The sequence below is a fragment of the Takifugu flavidus genome, chromosome 18 (assembly GCF_003711565.1).
Source record: "Takifugu flavidus isolate HTHZ2018 chromosome 18, ASM371156v2, whole genome shotgun sequence".
Taxonomy (NCBI): domain Eukaryota; kingdom Metazoa; phylum Chordata; class Actinopteri; order Tetraodontiformes; family Tetraodontidae; genus Takifugu; species Takifugu flavidus.
In genome coordinates, this window is record NC_079537.1 from 13,070,058 (window position 1) to 13,088,246 (window position 18,189).

The following is an 18,189-nucleotide window of genomic DNA, read 5'->3' on the forward strand; positions in this document are numbered from 1 at the left end:
GATTATTGTTAAAAGTCTGTGACAAGTTTCCTATAAACGGGCTCGTTTTTGTTACTTTTGCAGTGAGGAGCTGATGTGTGACCACATGATCGATGTTTATTGACTTTCTCCCGATAAAGGACAGTTGTGAAGGTGGCAACTCTGCGGTGCGGTTTCCTGTTTGTTTACGAAGGTCAGAGGTCAGATTTCCACTTCCGTGCTGGTGTCAGCGGAGCTGGAGGCTGCGTCACAAGACGCCACGTCCATGCTAACTGTAGCTTAGCATGAATGAGCATCAAAAACAGGACCAAAGTGGATCATCTGCTGCTCATTTACCCAATCTAAAGATCGTCAAGTCTACTTTAAATGTTCCTGTGACGGACACGTGACAAGCATGCTGCTTTGAACTTTCACACTTAACACAGCAGGAAAAATGGTTCTATAAATACAAAATGATGTCAAATGAGATGAATGGTGCAAAAGTATGAATCATAAAATAAAAACTGATTCATGAGGGAACCAGGAAGACCGTTTATATATTAGAATAAATTTTCTATTTTGATGCTATTAAAAAGAAAAGAGCCATCAGGAATAGATCGTTCTCTGGCGCCCCCTGCTGGTCGCGTGGGAGAAGTCCTCTCACAAGTGGGGGGAAGGTCCAACTGGACCAGTTCTGGTACTGCACTCTACACTAGCCTTTGGGAACATGTTATTATGCTCTAAATAAAAACAGGGAGCCAGCAGAAGCCCAGAAGTTTGTCTCTGCATTGCTAAAAGTGCTCCTGGGTCTTCTGGTAGCATGCCCCCCAGGGCAGACACATTTTCAGTCCAACATGGCGTCCAGCTGGTCAGCGAGGTCATCAAACATGTTGCCGATGTCATCCAAGATGGTCCGTGCTGAGGTCACCGTGTTTCTGCTGAGAGAACACAACAACCGTGACCAATAGACACGCCCGTCTGCTGATGTCACCATGGCATTGCCACACCGCCCGTCTAGGTCACCTGGTTCTGACAGAACTCTCGGACCGTGACCGTTACCTGCTGGTATTGTCCTCCTGGTTCAGTTTACTCTCCACAGCCTTCAGAGCCGCCGCGAGAGAGGAGCTGGTGTGATCCAGTCTCTGCTGAACCACCTCCGTGCCAAGTCCCGGAGCCATGGGGGACACCTGGGACCTTGCTGATGGTAAACAGGGACTGTGAGGGGCTGAGACTGAACCGGGTCCTGGAGCTGGAGGTCCGTGGACTGGAGAGGATGGAGCAGTGAAGGCCACAGTCTGAACCCCACTGATGGTCACAGAAGGACCACCTGCTGAGAACAGGTGCATTGTAAACACAGGCATAGTCCCGGAGGTCTAGAACGCAGGTCTGGACCAGGACCCAGGTCTCTCGGTGGTCACAGACACGATCTTACCTTGTGCTGCCAGCAGACTGTGGCGGACTGGTTTTGGGGCAATGACGGGTGGTTTTGGTGACACCAGTGGTTTGATGGGGGGTCCTGTTGCTGGACTCTCCAGACTGGTGCCGCCTTCCAGCTGCTGCCCCCCCCGGCGGGGGCCCCCCCCCCGGCGGGGGCCACCTCTGGGTGGCCACAGCCTCCGTCGTGTCCTCCGTCGTGCTCCTTGTCTCGGAGCTTGTGTCTGCGCTTCACCGTGTCCGACTCCTTCAGATGAAACTCTGGGACCTCGCCGCTCTTGGCTGGAGGTTTCTCTGGAGGTTCCAACACGGCCTCGGCCCTGGGGGGCCCGGGAGCCTTAGGCCTCTGCTTGATGGTCAAGTTGCCCTCCTCAGCGAAGGGGATGCATTCGCTGGAGCTGTTGTGGGGGGAGGAGGAGCCCTTCAGACCCCCTTTTGATTCTTCCTCTTCAGAGTCAGACCTGACCCCCTGATCTGTATCAGAGCTGCTGGTCTGGGTCCAAATGCATTCACTCTGCACCCTCCTTCTCAACCCAGAACCTTCTTGGGGCTCCGGGCCTGCAGCGGTGCCGGGGGAGGGGGGGGGGCGCTGGCTGCTGGTGGCTTTGGTCTCCCACTGGGTCCGGCTCTCCAAAGAGGCTGCGATCCTCCGGACGCTCGCCGAGCTGCTGGCGCCTCCCCCAGGGGGCAGGTCTGTGCTGCTGTCGCTCAGCTCGCCACTGGTGCCGCTGCTCACCGAGCTCAGCCTTTTGGGGGGGGGGGGGGAGGGGGACCCTTTTTCGAGCGCGCACTGCGAAGGACTGACTCCGCCCCACAGGCTTTTCTGGACTGGACGCCAAGCGTGCGAGCTGGCTGCGACCCGGCTTGCGTGTTAGAGTAGCGTAAGAGGAAAGATGTCGCGGGGGACCCGCCGGCTCCTCCTCGTCCTCGTCCGGTTCCCCGTCCGACAGAGCGTAGCGGGTCAGGCTGTGGGTGCGGCTCTTGGACGGCGCCGGGGTGCTGCGGTCCTCATCCTGCTGAGTCCCTTCAGTGTGCCGGAGATCCACCGGAGGGTCCAGCCAGTCTGGGCTTAGCTGGGACCGCGGGTACTTAAACACGGTCCCCAGAGGAACCTGCTGCTCGTAGCCGTCCGCCAGCTCGCCGCCCTTCGCCGCGCTGGAATCCAGGCTCTCTTGGGAGCAGCTGTGGGGGGTGTTGGGAACTGTTGGATCCTGGGAGCGCCCGGAGCCTCGGGACCGGCTGTCCATGCTCCCCTGGCTGTGCGAGGCCCCCACGGCCCCCATGGCCCCCATGGCCAGGCTGTCCTCGCAGGGGTTGGACATCACGCTCTGCAACTCCGCGCTGAGGCCACAGTCCTGGAAGGTCTGCATCCTCGGGGTGTGAGGGGAGGAACCCTCCCCCCCGCTGTCCGGGGGCTCCATGGCGAGCAGGTGTAGCGTCCGGGGGGCCCTGAGACGCAGGGTTCCTGGGCCGGATCCAGCCTGGAGCAGGGCCCTCTGGACGTCACACAGCTTCTTCACGGCCATCATCAGCTTCTTCTGGTGGCCTGGAAGTCAGATGGAAATCAAAGTTCAGCAGCGTTTCTGACCACGACCTGGTCTGGAATCATGGTCTGATATCAGAAGTGGGTCACGTCATCATCTTTGAGGCTGGAGCCTCGAGTCACCTGCTCCTCACCCAGTTTGGTGATCCCGATCTCCTGCAGGTCCTCCCACGTCAGATCTTTGACGATGCTGATGGAGTCGTAGCCATTTTCCGACAACCGTTTGTGGTACTGCGGGAGGCCGATGGCGCTGAGCCACTCCCCCAGGTGGGACTACGGGAGAGGAGATCACAGGTCAGACTGGGCCGCTGCCCTCGGGCTGCTGGGACGCTGGAGGCTTACTGGGATGTACTCTGGCAGCCAATCAGGAATGTTCAGGTTGTTGATCTCCATGGAGATCTTTTTGCGGTGACCCGGTTTGGTCACTCCGATGGCTGTCAGGTCCTGCAAACGAGACCGGGTCATCAGAGATCTGGGTCAGTGGACAGGAAGAGACAAGACCAGCGCAACGCTCGTGGGTGTGGTGATGCATGAAGAGGCTGATGGACGGGAGCAGCGTTCCAGACCCCCCCGGTCCTGGACAGGCGTGTTGTGTCTGCTGTTCCTGCCCCACCACAGGGGGCAGCAGAGGGCCCTGTGGCCCTGCCCCCCCACAGGGGGCAGCAGAGGGCCATCTGCTCCAGCTCACCTCGGGGGTCATCCTGCTGATGGTGGGCACGTCGTAACCAGCGCTGACGAAGTTCCCAGTGTACTGCTCCAGCTGGAAGTCGCTCAGCCACTGGCCGATGGCGTCGGCGTCCTGCAACACACACAGCTTGAGCGGCTCCTCGCCGTCTGTCCGGGGCCTGCAGGGGGGGGCCAGCCTCACCTTTCCCTCCAGCAGCTGCTGCGGGCCGAACAAACTGCTGGGAGAAGCTGGGCTCTGGGGGCCGCTGCACCGTCACGGTGGACCGCCGGGACCCACCTGCAGGGACAAGTTCAGCCGCCTCAGGTGCGCCGCTGACACAGGCGCCCCACAGGCGTGGGCCCTGCTCCGCTCCCTCAGTACCTGATGGGAAGGTTCCTGCAGGCTCAGACTGAGCGCCGACATGTCCCCCGTCAACAGCAGGGGGCGCCGGCTGCCGCATCAGAACAGAAGGTTAAAGAGCTTTGATCCCAGCGTGAACTCAGAGCCACGATTTCAGACCTTTAACTACGGGGGAGGAGCAAAAGAGGCGCCTGTACCTTACTGCTGCTGTCCTGGGGGCTGCCGCTCTGCTGCTGACCACCGGGGGCGCCGCTGCTCTCCGTGCTCTGGCCGCTGCCGGCGCTGCGGCTGCTCCCGACACTCCGGTGCTCCGACGCTGCTCCGGTCCCCGGCTGGAGCCCCAAAACAAGACGGGACAGGAAGTCAGCACCTGAACAAAGATGTCAGCCGGAGCGGGGCAGGAGGAGCTGGAGCGGGGCAGGAGGAGCTGGAGCGGGGCAGGAAGAGCTGGCGGGGAAGGAGGAGCTGGAGCGGGGGCAGGAAGAGCTGGAGCGGGGCAGGAGGAGCTGGAGCGGGGGCAGGAAGAGCTGGAGCGGGGGCAGGAGGAGCCGGAGCGGGGGCAGGAGGAGCCGGAGCGGGGGAAGGAAGAGCTGGAGCGGGGGCAGGAGGAGCTGGAGCGGGGGCAGGAGGAGCTGGAGCGGGGCAGGAAGAGCTGGAGCGGGGAGGAGGAGCTGGAGCGGGGGCAGGAAGAGCTGGAGCGGGGGAAGGAGGAGCTGGAGCGGGGGAAGGAAGAGCTGGAGCGGGGGCAGGAGGAGCTGGAGCGGGGGCAGGAAGAGCTGGAGTGGGGGAAGGAAGAGCCGGAGTGGGGGAAGGAGCAGCTGGAGCGGGGGAAGGAAGAGCCGGAGTGGGGGAAGGAGCAGCTGGAGGGAGCAGGAAGAGCTGGAGTGGGGGAAGGAGCAGCTGGAGCGGGGAAGGAGGAGCCGAGCGGGGGAAGGAGAGCTGGAGCGGGGGCAGGAAGAGCTGGAGCGGGGGCAGGAGGAGCTGGAGCGGGGGAAGGAGGAGCTGGAGCGGGGGAAGGAAGAGCTGGAGCGGGGCAGGAAGAGCTGGAGCGGGGGCAGGAGGAGCTGGAGCGGGGCAGGAAGAGCTGGAGCGGGGCAGGAGGCTGGAGCGGGGCAGGAAGAGCTGGAGCGGGGGAAGGAGGAGCTGGAGCGGGGAAGAAGAGCTGGAGCGGGGCAGGAGGAGCTGGAGCGGGGAAGGAGGAGCTGGAGCGGGGAAGGAGAGCTGGAGCGGGGCAGGAAGAGCTGGAGCGGGGGCAGGAGGAGCTGGAGCGGGGCAGGAAGAGCTGGAGCGGGGGCAGGAGGAGCTGGAGCGGGGCAGGAAGAGCTGGAGCGGGGCAGGAGGAGCTGGAGCGGGGGCAGGAAGAGCTGGAGCGGGGGCAGGAGGAGCTGGAGCGGGGGCAGGAAGAGCTGGAGCGGGGGAAGGAAGAGCTGGAGCGGGGCAGGAGGAGCTGGAGCGGGGCAGGAGGAGCTGGAGCGGGGCAGGAAGAGCTGGAGCGGGGGCAGGAGGAGCTGGAGCGGGGCAGGAAGAGCTGGAGCGGGGCAGGAAGAGCTGGAGCGGGGGCAGGAGGAGCTGGAGCGGGGCAGGAAGAGCTGGAGCGGGGGAAGGAGGAGCTGGAGCGGGGGCAGGAGAGCTGGAGCGGGGGAAGGAGCAGCTGGAGCGGGGCAGGAAGAGCTGGAGCGGGGGAAGGAGCAGCTGGAGCGGGGGCAGGAGGAGCTGGAGCGGGGCAGGAGGAGCTGGAGCGGGGGAAGGAAGAGCTGGAGCGGGGGCAGAGGGGAGCTGGAGCGGGGCAGGAGGAGCTGGAGCGGGGGCAGGAAGAGCTGGAGCGGGGGCAGGAGGAGCTGGAGCGGGGCAGGAGGAGCTGGAGCGGGGCAGGAGGAGCTGAGCGGGGCAGGAGAGCTGGAGCGGGGGCAGAGGAGCTGGAGCGGGGCAGGAGGAGCTGGAGCGGGGCAGGAAGCTGGAGCGGGGGCAGGAGGAGCTGGAGCGGGGGCAGGAGGAGCTGGAGCGGGGCAGGAGGAGCTGGAGCGGGGGAAGGTAGAGCTGGAGCGGGGGCAGGAGGAGCTCAGCCATTCCGATGTGCAGATCACAAAACCAAGATCAGGAATTCTGGGATGTCTCATGGTGGTGGGACTTCGACCACACAACCTCCTGGAGGCAGAACCAGGAAGTGACACGTCTACAGTTCTACTGACAGCCGCTGAAGCAGGGCATCATTCCGGGTTCGGACCCAACACAGCGGCCAAGTTCAGAACAGACAGCCGAGCAACAGACGTGTTGTCAGGGTTCTTACCATGGTTCCTGAGGACCCAGATCTCCTCGGAGGCAAAGTCAGATTTAGACAGGCGGCGGGAAGACCAACCTACCAGACACAACAACAACATGGATGGGGAGGGGGCACCTGGAGGACTGCCCCCCTGCCCCCCCCCTCCTAGGGTCCATCTGCAGGGTGACACCAGCTGCTACATGTGACCGATGGATTTGCATGTTTTAGTGCGTCCTGTCTAACAGGGGGCAGTAAAGATTTACCCCTGGACACGCCTGTTCAGGGGCGGAGCCATGAGGATAAGGACCAGGATGTAGTTGGCCTGTCATGTTTGAGCAACGGGGGGGGGAGAGGGAGAGACAGGGGGAGAGGGAAGAAAGAGGGGGGAGAGAAGAGGGGGAGGGAGAGAGAGGAGGGGGGAGAAAGAGGTGGGAGGAGAAGGGAGAGAGGAGAGAGGAAATTTGGGGAGGGAGAGGGAGCTCCTTTTTAGATGGAGCCCTCATCTTTTCTCTATTTCTTGTCTGGAGATCTCTGATTTTTTCTCTCTTTTCGCTTTCTCTGTCTTCCTACTTTGCTCGATTCTTTCTCTCTCTCTCTTTTCTCTTCTTCTTTCTCTCAGAGCTCTTTCTAGATTCTCAGAGAGAGGGCGGAGGATTCTTCTCTCTTCTTTTAGGGGGAGCCTTTCTCTTCGGTGTTTTCTTCCTCTTTCCTTGAGGGGGAGGGAGGGAGGGGGGATTCATTGGTAGCCAGCATCAGCCCCGTGGGGGTGGGTGGGGTATATACAGAGGAGGAGTCATCAGATGGAGAGGCGGAGCCTAGACTGGAGCAAAGGGGGTCTCTGGACAACAGCTGGCGGTGGGTGGGCAGGGAGGCTTGTCGGGACAGGGCGCCCCCTAGAGGGCAGGACAGGGAGAAGCAGGAGGAGCAGGTCAACAATGATGAAGGTGGCAGCAGGAGAAGGAAGGAATCATGGAAACTCTGGAGACACATTTAGGGTGTGGAGGGTCAACCGGACTCTGTCTGGGCTCCACTTGACCCCCACATGACCTGTGACGGCGTGACGACCTCACAGCAACGCTCACCGTTTCTACGACTGATGACCTCCACGATGGACGGAGAGAAGAACCCGACTCGGTCCATTCCTCTGTGCGAGTCGTGGATGTGTCCTTTCCACCGGCCGTCTGTGTGCTGCTCCAGGACCTGTGGGGGCAGACAGGTCAGCACGGGGCCCTGCCTGGCCCAGCCTGGCCTGCAGGTCCCAGCCTGGCCCTGCCTGGCCCAGCCTGGCCCTGCAGGTCCCAGCCTGGCCCTGCAGGTCTCAGCCTGGCCCTCCAGGTCCCAGCCTGGCCCTCCAGGTCCCAGCTGGCCCTGCAGGTCCCAGCCTGGCCTCCAGGTCCCAGCCTGGCCCTGCAGGTCTCAGCCTGGCCCTGCAGGTCCCAGCCTGGCCCTCCAGGTCCCAGCCTGGCCCTCCAGGTCCCAGCCTGGCCCTGCAGGTCCCAGCCTGGCCCTCCAGGTCCCAGCCTGGCCCTCCAGGTCCCAGCCTGGCCTGCAGGTCCCAGCCTGGCCCTCCAGGTCCCAGCCTGGCCCTCCAGGTCCCAGCCTGGCCCTGCAGGTGAATGAGCACCCGTCTCGTCTCACCGTGATGACATCACCAGCTCGGATGTTGAGCGCTGTGGGATCGTGGAGGTTCCAGTAATCCTTTAAAGCTCGGACCTGGAGAACTCCAGTAGCATCTGATGAGGAAACAAGAATGAGTCTGTTCATGAACGGGCAGCAGAACCACGTGGGCGGGGCTACCTGACAGTCACTTCCAGTGTCGACGGTTGGTCGACTGAAATCTTTGGTTCGCTCTGGTTTCGCTCGTGTCCTGACTGACAGGTGAACCGGAGCATCAACGCCCACCTCCTTTTATGGGGCTCATTACCAATTCATGGGCGGAGACTTATGCCGATTAGCTGATTAGCAGTTTCCGAAGGTTTGTGACTCGTGATCTACTCTCCTGTGACTCGTGATCCACTCTCCTCTTACTCGTGATCTTACGTGTGACTCGTGATTACTCTCCTGTGACTCGTGATCTACTCTCCTCTGACTAGTGAATCTATATCTCCTGTGACTCATCACTTCACCGTGACTCGTGATCTACTCTCCTCTTACTCGTGATCCACTCTCCTGTGACTCGTGATCTACTCTCTCTCGTGACTACTCTCCGTGATCTACACTCCTCGTGACTCGTCTTACTCTCTCATCTCTCTGTGTCTTACTCGTGATCCACTCTCCTGTGACTCGTGATCCACTCTCCTGTGACTCGTGATCTACTCTCCTGTGACTCGTGATCTACTAGAGCCGACGTTCGCTCGCAGGTTTGGGAACCATGAACGGAGACGAGCACCTCGCAGCAGCTGCTTGATGTCCCTGCTGGCGTGCGATGTGGTGAACTGGTTGACAATGTCCAGCGCCGTCTGGTTGTAGGTGTTCCTGATGTTGACGTCCACGCCCGCCTGCAGAGAGAAGCAGCTCAGACCCGAGGACCTCCAGGAGAACGCCACCCAAACGGAGGGACCTACGTCCAGCAGCAGGCGGACCACCTCCGTCTTCCCGTACAGAGAGGCTTCGTGAAGAGCCGTTCCCGATTTGGTGGTCTTGTTGATGTCGATGCTGGCCTTCAGCAGCAGCCTAGAACCATCGGAGCGTGAGTGCAGAACCTGACCCACATCACCTGACCACCGTCTGAAACCGCGGCTCAGAGGTGGGCGTGGCCTCTGAGGAAGCATGAAGGTGGCGGCAGGCTCACTCTATGATGTCTTTGTGTCCGTTGCGGGCGGCGAGGTGAAGCGGGGTGGTGAAGGCGGAGTCAGTCTGCTCCTTCCTCTCTCCTTCCAACAGCGCCACCACCATGTTACTGCTGAGCAACAGCTGCGCCACCTGGAGGGGAGGAGTCACAAGAACAGGTGGCCCACATCAGACCAAAGGCCTCCAGCCATGAGACATGCTGCTTCATCATGGTCCTCGCAACAAAAACCGAAGCCCCGCCCACGCGTGGCAGTGTGGGCGGAGCCTTCTGACTGACAAGCAAGAGAGGGAGGAGAGAGAGAGAGAGAGAGAGAGAGAGAGAGAGGAGAGAGAGAGAGAGAGAGAGAGAGAGAGAGAGAGAGAGAGAGAGAGAGCAAGTGCAGGGTGACCTGGACTCGTCCGAACTCGCAGGCCAGGTCCAGGGGCGTCTTCTTGGCCTTGTTGACCAGACACGGGTTCGACTGGTGCTGCAGCAGCATCTCTGACTGGGAGCAACAAGACAGGAAGGAAAGATCGTTCAGGACTGTGGTTCTGGAGCTCCTGAGGAGCTGGCCTGGTATCTGGACCGGAGCGAGCGGGCTCACCACGCGGTAGTGTCCGTACTGGGCTGCCAGGTGCAGGGGGATGTGTCCGTCCACAGACGCACCGTTGACCGAAGCTCCGGAGCGCAGCAGCGTCAGAACCGACTCGGCTTTTCCCTGCCAGGCTGCATAATGGAGCGGACGCATGCCTGCAGGGGCGGCAGAGCGAGTATGGGTGTGTGAGTGAGTGAGTGAGTGAGTGAGTGAGTGAGTGAGTGAGTGAGTGAGTGAGTGTGGGAGTGTGAGTGTGTGAGTGAGTGAGTGAGTGAGTGAGTGAGTGAGTGAGTGAGTGAGTGTGAGTGAGTGAGTGAGTGAGTGAGTGTGTGAGGGCACCATTGCTGTCCTTGATGTCCACGGTGGCCTGGGCCTCCAGCAGAGCCGACAGCAGCTCGGTGGTTCCGGTCAGAGCAGCATGATGAAGAGCCGAGAAACTGAGCAGATAAACAGACGTTCAGCAGCAGAACTCAGGTGTGAAGCTGCAGCGACACCTGGGCGCTAACACCAGCTAACACGAGCTAACACGAGCTAACACGAGCTAACACCAGCTAACACGAGCTAACACCAGCTAACACCAGCTAACACCAGCTAACACCAGCTAACGCGACACGGCGCGTGGCGTTGTCCTGCTGGTCATGTGATCAGCCTCCATTAGGACAGGAAGTGACGCCACAGGCAAGATGACTGACAGCAGAGGAGGTCCAGTCAGGGACCAGTCAGAGACCAGTCAGGGATCAGTCAGGGTCCAGTCAGGGACCAGTCAGGGTCCAGTCAGAGACCAGTCAGGGTCCAGTCAGAGACCAGTCAGGGTCCAGTCAGGGACCAGTCAGGGTCCAGTCAGAGACCAGTCAGGGACCAGTCAGGGTCCAGTCAGGGTCCAGTCAGGGACCAGTCAGGGTCCAGTCAGGGTCCAGTCAGGGTCCAGTCAGAGACCAGTCAGGGTCCAGTCAGGGTCCAGTCAGGGTCCAGTCAGGGACCAGTCAGGGTCCAGTCAGAGACCAGTCAGGGTCCAGTCAGGGTCCAGTCAGGGACCAGTCAGGGACCAGTCAGGGTCCAGTCAGGGTCCAGTCAGGGACCAGTCAGGGTCCAGTCAGAGTCCAGTCAGAGTCCAGTCAGGGTCCAGTCAGGGTCCAGTCAGGGTCCAGTCAGAGTCCAGTCAGGGACCAGTCAGGGACCAGTCAGGGTCCAGTCAGGGACCAGTCAGGGTCCAGTCAGGGTCCAGTCAGAGTCCAGTCAGAGACCAGTCAGGGTCCAGTCAGGGTCCAGTCAGGGACCAGTCAGAGTCCAGTCAGAGTCCAGTCAGAGACCAGTCAGGGTCCAGTCAGGGTCCAGTCAGGGATCAGTCAGGGTCCAGTCAGGGTCCAGTCAGAGACCAGTCAGGGTCCAGTCAGGGACCAGTCAGGGTCCAGTCAGGGTCCAGTCAGGGTCCAGTCAGGGACCAGTCAGGGTCCAGTCAGGGTCCAGTCAGAGACCAGTCAGGGACCAGTCAGGGTCCAGTCAGGGACCAGTCAGGGACCAGTCAGGGTCCAGTCAGGGTCCAGTCAGAGTCCAGTCAGGGACCAGTCAGGGTCCAGTCAGGGTCCAGTCAGGGACCAGTCAGGGACCAGTCAGGGACCAGTCAGGGTCCAGTCTCTGACCTCCCCCGAGGCCAGGCCTGACCAATCAATACATCACACTGATCAGCTGATCAATACCAGGAGCAGGAACAGCGGGGGCCCACCAGGGGGCGCTAATGGGCTTTGTGGCATGGGGAGACAAAATAGGCGAGGCTCATAGTTTAAACCTTATTATTATTATATATATATTGTATATATTATATACATTATATACATTAACACCGTTCCCCTGCAGTGATCGTCAGTAGGTAGCTGACCCGGTTCCACCCGGTTGGTGGAGCCCCCCTCTCATGGACCGCGCTAGCTTCATTAGCTTTTACGGTCCGTTTCCCCGACGCGGTGTAAACAGACCATAACTGTGGGCAGGTGAGCTGCACCTGGACGACCCACGTGTGGCGAGCAGCAGAACCCAAACCACTGGGACACACAGGAGCCCCGTGAAAGGGCCCCGGTGACCCCTGGAGCCCCGGTGACCCCTGGAGCCCCAAGGACCCCTGGAGCCCCGGGACCCCTGGAGCCCCGGTGACCCCTGGAGCCCTGTTGACCCCTGGAGCCCCGGTGACCCCTGGAGCCCCGGTAACCCCTGGAGCCCCGGTGACCCCTGGAGCCCTGTTGACCCCTGGAGCCCCAAGGACCCCTGGAGCCCCGGTGACCCCTGGAGCCCCGGTGACCCCTGGAGCCCTGTTGACCCCTGGAGTCCCGGTGACCCCTGGAGCCCCGGTAACCCCTGGAGCCCCGGTGACCCCTGGAGCCCCGGTGACCCCTGGAGCCCCAAGGACCCCTGGAGCCCCGGTGACCCCTGGAGCCCCGGTAACCCCTGGAGCCCTGTTGACCCCTGGAGCCCCGGTGACCCCTGGAGCCCTGTTGACCCCTGGAGCCCCGGTGACCCCTGGAGCCCCGTTGACCCCTGGAGCCCCGGTGACCCCTGGAGCCCCGGTGACCCCTGGAGCCCCGTTGACCCCTGGAGCCCCGGTGACCCCTGGAGCCCCGGTGACCCCTGGAGCCCCGGTGACCCCTGGAGCCCGGATCACTCACCCGTCTGAGTCCTGGTAGTTGATGTTCAGTCTCTTAGTGGATCCCAGCAACTCTGAAAAGAGACAAACCAGCCTGGTCACCATGGCAACCAGTGTGTGAGTGAGTGAGTGAGTGAGTGTGTGAGTGTGTGAGTGAGTGAGTGAGAGAGTGATTTTTTTTAACGAATCAACAAGATTCCACTAAAATCTCCACTGATCCTTTGTGCTAAATGCTAACAAAGCTAACAGAAAATGTAGCTAACTGAGGCTAACAGTGCTAAAGGGCCAAATTCACGCTAACTACTGAGCGCTAACTGTTAGCCTGTTCAAACTGAAACACTGACAACATGAAAACTGATCGATCAGAGAGAAAAATCAATTCAGATTCTGACTGGATCAAAACAAACAACAACAAACGAGCAACAAACATCCAGAGCTAAAGGTGAATAACAGATCACCAGCAACAATAATCTGCTCTCTGGCCTGTGTGGACGTGTCTGTGCAGCGTTGTGGGAGGAGCTTCATGTGTTGCTGCTTTATCCCAACACACATCTCAGCTCTTATTGCCCCTCCCCCCCCCCAGCATGTGACCGGGCCTGCCCGAGTGAGACGGGCCGGCGCCGTCACTCTCAGGAACACAGATAAGAACACGCATGAAGATCTTTCAACCCCACATGATGTCACCAGACAAGGTGGCTGCAAGATGTTATGGCCTGGAATCAGGCCTGGAATCAGGTCTGGAATCAGGCCTGGAATCAGGTCTGGGACAGGTCTGGAATCAGGCCTGGGATCAGGTCTGGAATCAGGCCTGGAATCAGGTCTGGAATCAGGCCTGGAATCAGGTCTGGACAGGTCTGGAATCAGGCCTGGGACAGGTCTGGGACAGGTCTGGAATCAGGTCTGGGACAGGTCTGGAATCAGGTCTGGGACAGGTCTGGAATCAGGCCTGGGACAGGTCTGGAATCAGGCCTGGAATCAGGCCTGGGACAGGTCTGGAATCAGGCCTGGGACAGGTCTGGGACAGGTCTGGAATCAGGTCTGGGACAGGTCTGGAATCAGGCCTGGGACAGGTCTGGAATCAGGCCTGGGACAGGTCTGGAATCAGGTCTGGGACAGGTCTGGAATCAGGTCTGGGACAGGTCTGGAATCAGGCCTGGGACAGGTCTGGAATCAGGCCTGGAATCAGGTCTGGGACAGGTCTGGAATCAGGCCTGGAATCAGGTCTGGGACAGGTCTGGAATCAGGCCTGGGACAGGTCTGGAATCAGGCCTGGGACAGGTCTGGAATCAGGTCTGGGACAGGTCTGGAATCAGGCCTAGAATCAGGTCTGGGACAGGTCTGGAATCAGGTCTGGAATCAGGCCTGGAATCAGGTCTAGAATCAGGCCTAGAATCAGGTCTGGGACAGGTCTGGAATCAGGCCTGGATCACACTCAGACAAATGTAAAAGGAAGTTGCTGCTTCCTGCTGCGTTCTTTCAGGGAGGAACCAAAGTTCTCTCCTTCAGACGGAGCTGAAGAGTCACTGCCAGAGGTTCTCCAGAACCACTAAAGTCCTCCAGAACCATGAATGTTCTCCAGGACCACTAAAGTCCTCCAGAACCACTAAAGTTCTCCACGACCACTAAAGTCTTTCAGGACCACTAAAGTTCTCCAGAACCATGAATGTTCTCCAGACCACTTAAGTCCTCCAGAACCATGAATGTTCTCCAGGACCACTAAAGTTCTCCACGACCACTAAAGTCTTTCAGGACCACTAAAGTTCTCCAGAACCATGAATGTTCTCCAGGACCACTTAAGTCCTCCAGAACCATGAATGTTCTCCAGGACCACTAAAGTCCTCCAGGACCACTAAAGTTCTCCACGACCACTAAAGTCTTTCAGGACCACTAACGTTCTCCAGAACCATGAAAGTTCTCCAGAACCATGAATGTTCTCCAGAACCATGAAAGTTCTCCAGCACCACTAAAGTCCTCCAGGACCAGGAGGCGGTTTGACCTCCACACGCGTGTCAAACAGCCGTGTTTGTGGGCGGGGTCATGCTCCAGCCTCAGAACCACATTCCAGCAGCATGACGTCATCAGCATTCCAACATCCCAGTGGATTTTACAGAAACAATTCCAGAGGTTGGGGAGCCGCTGAGGATTCTGGGAGCCTTTTTTAGCATTTGCCACAATTCCGACCTAAATTAGAGCTTCTGGGAATTCCAGGAAATGCGAGACGACTCGCCCCGACAGGCGCCCAGGAGGATTCTGGGAAGTCACGGACGCTCGCCACTCCCACCTCCCGCTCTGGTTTGTTGTCACTTGGGCCGCGTTGCCGACGGTCTGGTGCTGAGGTCACATGACCCGCGCCGACCGGGATAAAAGGTGATTACGTAACGCGGAGAATAGAGGGAATGAGCGGCGGTCCGCTGCTCCGCTGGGGAAACACAAAGAGCGTTCCCATCAGGGACGGAGCGGCGCCACCTGGAACTGGGTCACGCTCCAATCTGGACACGTGAGCGCCGCCATCGATCTGTGGCGCACCAAATGGGCGGAGCAACTCGACGACCCCGAACCTCCCAGACCCAAGGATGGGAGGACGCTGACCCCTGACCCCAAAGCCCGCCAGGAGAGCGCCAGCCGAGAGGGCGGAGCTTCCAGGAGTGTCGGCAGGTACTCACTGTTCCTGTTGGTCTTCAGCTTGGCGAGCAGCTTGTGGGCGGTCTGCAGGTCTGCGCTCTTCACGGCCTGCAGGAGGTCCTGCTCCTTCCCCATGCTCCTCCCCCTCCTCCAGCCAGCTGTTCTCCCAAACGCCGCCGCCCCGCCGCCGCCTCAAAGCTTCATGTTGAGGGTTCCCACGGATGTGTTCAGGTGAGGCTCCGCCCCCTCGCCAAAGGGGGGCGCACCAAATTCTTGGCGATGATGTCACTTCCTGCAAATTGACAGAGACCAGAGTGGTTTGGAGTGGGTGGAACATCTGAGCGAGCCTCAACCTTCTGGACCTTTCCGAGGTCGGAGCGGCGCTCGCTGGGACGTGGACACGCCCCACGTGCCCCAGATATGTGCCAGAACCAGAAGCCCTGCGTGGTCGCCCAGCCCCGACCCGGTCCTGCTCCTTACGTAAGAGGAGCTGTCAGAGCCTCTTACAGGCTTCTCCTCCCCCGGGCGTCCTGCGTTCTCCTCTCATCCGTGAAGACGAGGCCTCGCTCCATCATCACACCCAGCAGGTCCGACCCGATCAGGAACATCTCTCTCACTATTGTTGATGCTCTTCTTCTTCTTCTTCTTCACCTCGGAACCTTCTGAACCAACAGACGTGAACATCAGAGAGCAGAACCCAGATCTTCAAAGGCCCGTGAGGAAGCCCTCCATCTCCAGAACCTTCTCTGGTCCATCTTCAGGGTCCAGTGACTGTTAATCCGGTTTCCGGAACGCAGCGGCCCGTCTGGCTCCGCTCGGCCGCCGCTCGGCCGCGGGGAGGCGGCAGGAATCTGGCGGAAACACCGCCAGGACCCGCAACCTCCTCCCGCTCCGCCTCCGCTGACCTTTGGACCGAACCGCTTTTGTTGAAGTGGTCCAAATGTTGGGACACCGGGAATATCAAACTTACTGTGTTTGCTCGAGTCCTCCAAAGTTTCCGGACCGGAAACTCCGGGAATCGCTCCAGACGGTATTCCACAAGCAGGAGTCCGCTCCGCTCCGTCCCTCCTCCTGTTCTGGTCCCGAAGAGTCGCCCTGCGTGAATCCCACCGCAGATTACAGACGTGCGGGGCTCCGGGCTGCGGGGCTCCGGGACTTTTGGGTCTGTGCCGTCGCCGTTACTCCAGACTTTCCTCCTCACCAGGAATCCCACATTCCCTCCGCTGATCACCGCGGTGTCAAGTTACGACCAACACTGACGCAACTTCCGGCCCAGACTTTCACAATAATCACTGAGCGTCGTTGCGGAAGTTCATGACAACAAAGTGTAAACACAAAAGAGGGACACATGTTCGCTGACTAGTTTACATCTAGAACCGAGGAGCACAGCTAAGGTTGGAAATGTGACCCACATAGAGTGAAGTCCAGTTTGGATGGAACCCTCTGGCGTCGGTGACCCTTCCCCGTGGTCATCGTCAGATCCGAACGTTTTTAGCTCGCTTTTCCAAGCGCAGCAGGGGTGTCGTGCTTTTATTTTGTAGAAGGACTCGTTCATTTCCACTACAGATCCGTTTCCGTTCTGCAACTTCGTAAAGTTTCCGACCCCTCCCGCCACATTATTGTCCGGATTTTATGGAACGGAACACATTTGATTTCACTCTGAAAAACACTGACATTTTCTCATTTAAATTCAAAATTTTACAGTTTAGATCGTTGACATTTCCAGGGACCTGTCTGACCCCTCTCTGACCCCTGACCCCAGGGTCACAACGGCAGCCGTCAGTTATCTTTGTTATTGCTGCTGTTTGTTGTCACTTCCGGTCTTTTTGTCTGCCCTTCCTGTTGACTTGATTTAACCATTGTTCCAAGCGCCCAGCTGGAGGCCCTTCACAGGTAGAACCTGATGATCTCCTCACGGCCAAGAACATCATAGTTCATCCTGCTTCATCATTCTTCATCATTCTGACACAACCTCCCTCATTCAACCCTCCCACCAAAGCTACTGATGTCCCCGAATATCAAACCCAGCACAGAACCTGAGGGTCTCACCTGGACTCTGGTACTCTGATGATGATGATGATGGTGGTGGTGATGATGATTATGGGTGGTGGTGATGGTGGTGATGGATGATGGTGATGGTGGTGGTGCTGATGGTGGTTGGTGATGAGGTGATGGTGGTGGTGATGATGTGGTGATGTGATGGTGTGGTGGTGATGGTGATGATGGTGGTGGTTGTTGTGGTGGATGCTGCTGGTGTGGTGGTGGTGTGTGGTGATGGTGATGCTGCTGCTGGTGCTGGTGCTGCTGCTGCTGGTGCTGGTGCTGCTGCTGCTGCTGCTGGTGGTGCTGGTGGTGGTGCTGCTGGTGGTGGTGCTGCTGGTGCTGCTGCTGCTGCTGGTGGTGGTGCTGCTGCTGCTGCTGTGGTGGTGCTGCTGGTGGTGGTGCTGCTGGTGGTGGTGCTGCTGCTGGTGGTCGTGCTGCTGCTGGTGCTGCTGGTGTGGTGCTGCTGTGGTCTGCTGCTGGTGGTGCTGGTGCTGCTGGTGGTCTGTGCTGGTGGTGTTGCTGCTGCTGGTGCTGCTGCTGCTTTGCTGCTGCTGGTGGTGCTGTGGTGGTGCTGCTGGTGGTGTGCTGCTGCTGCTGGTGGGTTGCTGGTGGTGCTGGTCTGCTGGTGCTGCTGGTGGGGTGCTGGTGCTGCTGCTGCTGGTGGTGGTGCTGCCTGGTGGTGCTGTGGTTGCTGGTGCTGGTGGTGGGTGCTGGTGCTGCTGGTGGTGGTGGTGCTGGTGCTGCTGCTGCTGGTGGTTGTTGCTGCTGGTGTGCTGGTGCTGGCTGCTTCTGGTGCTGGTGCTGCTGCTGCTGCTGCTGGTGGTGCTGGTGGTGGTGCTGCTGGTGGTGGTGCTGCTGGTGGTGTTCTGCTGCTGTGCTGGTGGTGGGGTGCTGCTGCTGCTGCTGGTGGTGGTGCTGCTTCTGCTGCTGGTGGTGGTGCTCTCTGGTGGTGGTGCTGCTGGTGGTGGTGCTGCTGCTGGTGGTCGTGCTGCTGCTTGGTGCTGGTGGTGGTGCTTGCTGGTGGTGCTGCTGCTGGTGGTGCTGGTGCTGCTGGTGGTGGTGGGCTGCTGGTGCTGCTGCTGCTCTTGGTGCTGCTGCTGTGTGCTGGTGGTGGTGCTGCTGGTGGTGGTGCTGCTTCTGTGCTGCTGGTGGTGGTGGTGCTGCTGGTGGTGGTGCTGCTGCTGGTGCTGCTGGTGGTGGTGCTGCTGCTGGTGCTGGTGGTGCTGCTGGTGGCTGCTGCTGGTGTGCTGCTGCGGTGGTGTGCTGCTGCTGGTGGTGGTGCTGCTGCTGTGGTGCTGCTGCTGG

General features: G+C 59.7%; 1 protein-coding gene across 1 annotated transcript; it reads right to left on the reverse strand.

Moving 5' to 3' along the window:
* Window positions 1-76: 76 nt before the first annotated feature.
* LOC130515122 (caskin-2-like) lies at window positions 77-16,097 on the reverse strand. Its single transcript, XM_057015176.1, is given in 28 exon segments — window positions 77-896; window positions 1,018-1,288; window positions 1,391-1,514; window positions 1,556-2,164; window positions 2,166-2,424; window positions 2,426-2,474; window positions 2,477-2,938; window positions 3,070-3,208; window positions 3,278-3,379; window positions 3,624-3,734; window positions 3,804-3,827; window positions 3,829-3,899; window positions 3,984-4,053; window positions 4,160-4,265; window positions 4,267-4,294; window positions 6,250-6,334; window positions 6,961-7,115; window positions 7,305-7,422; window positions 7,861-7,955; window positions 8,612-8,720; window positions 8,787-8,895; window positions 9,014-9,144; window positions 9,402-9,497; window positions 9,597-9,742; window positions 9,927-10,024; window positions 12,242-12,293; window positions 14,883-15,133; window positions 15,812-16,097. Coding segments are annotated over 27 exon segments (3,807 nt in total). The 5' UTR covers window positions 14,977-15,133; window positions 15,812-16,097; the 3' UTR covers window positions 77-802.
* Between the last annotated feature and the right edge of the window lie 2,092 nt (window positions 16,098-18,189).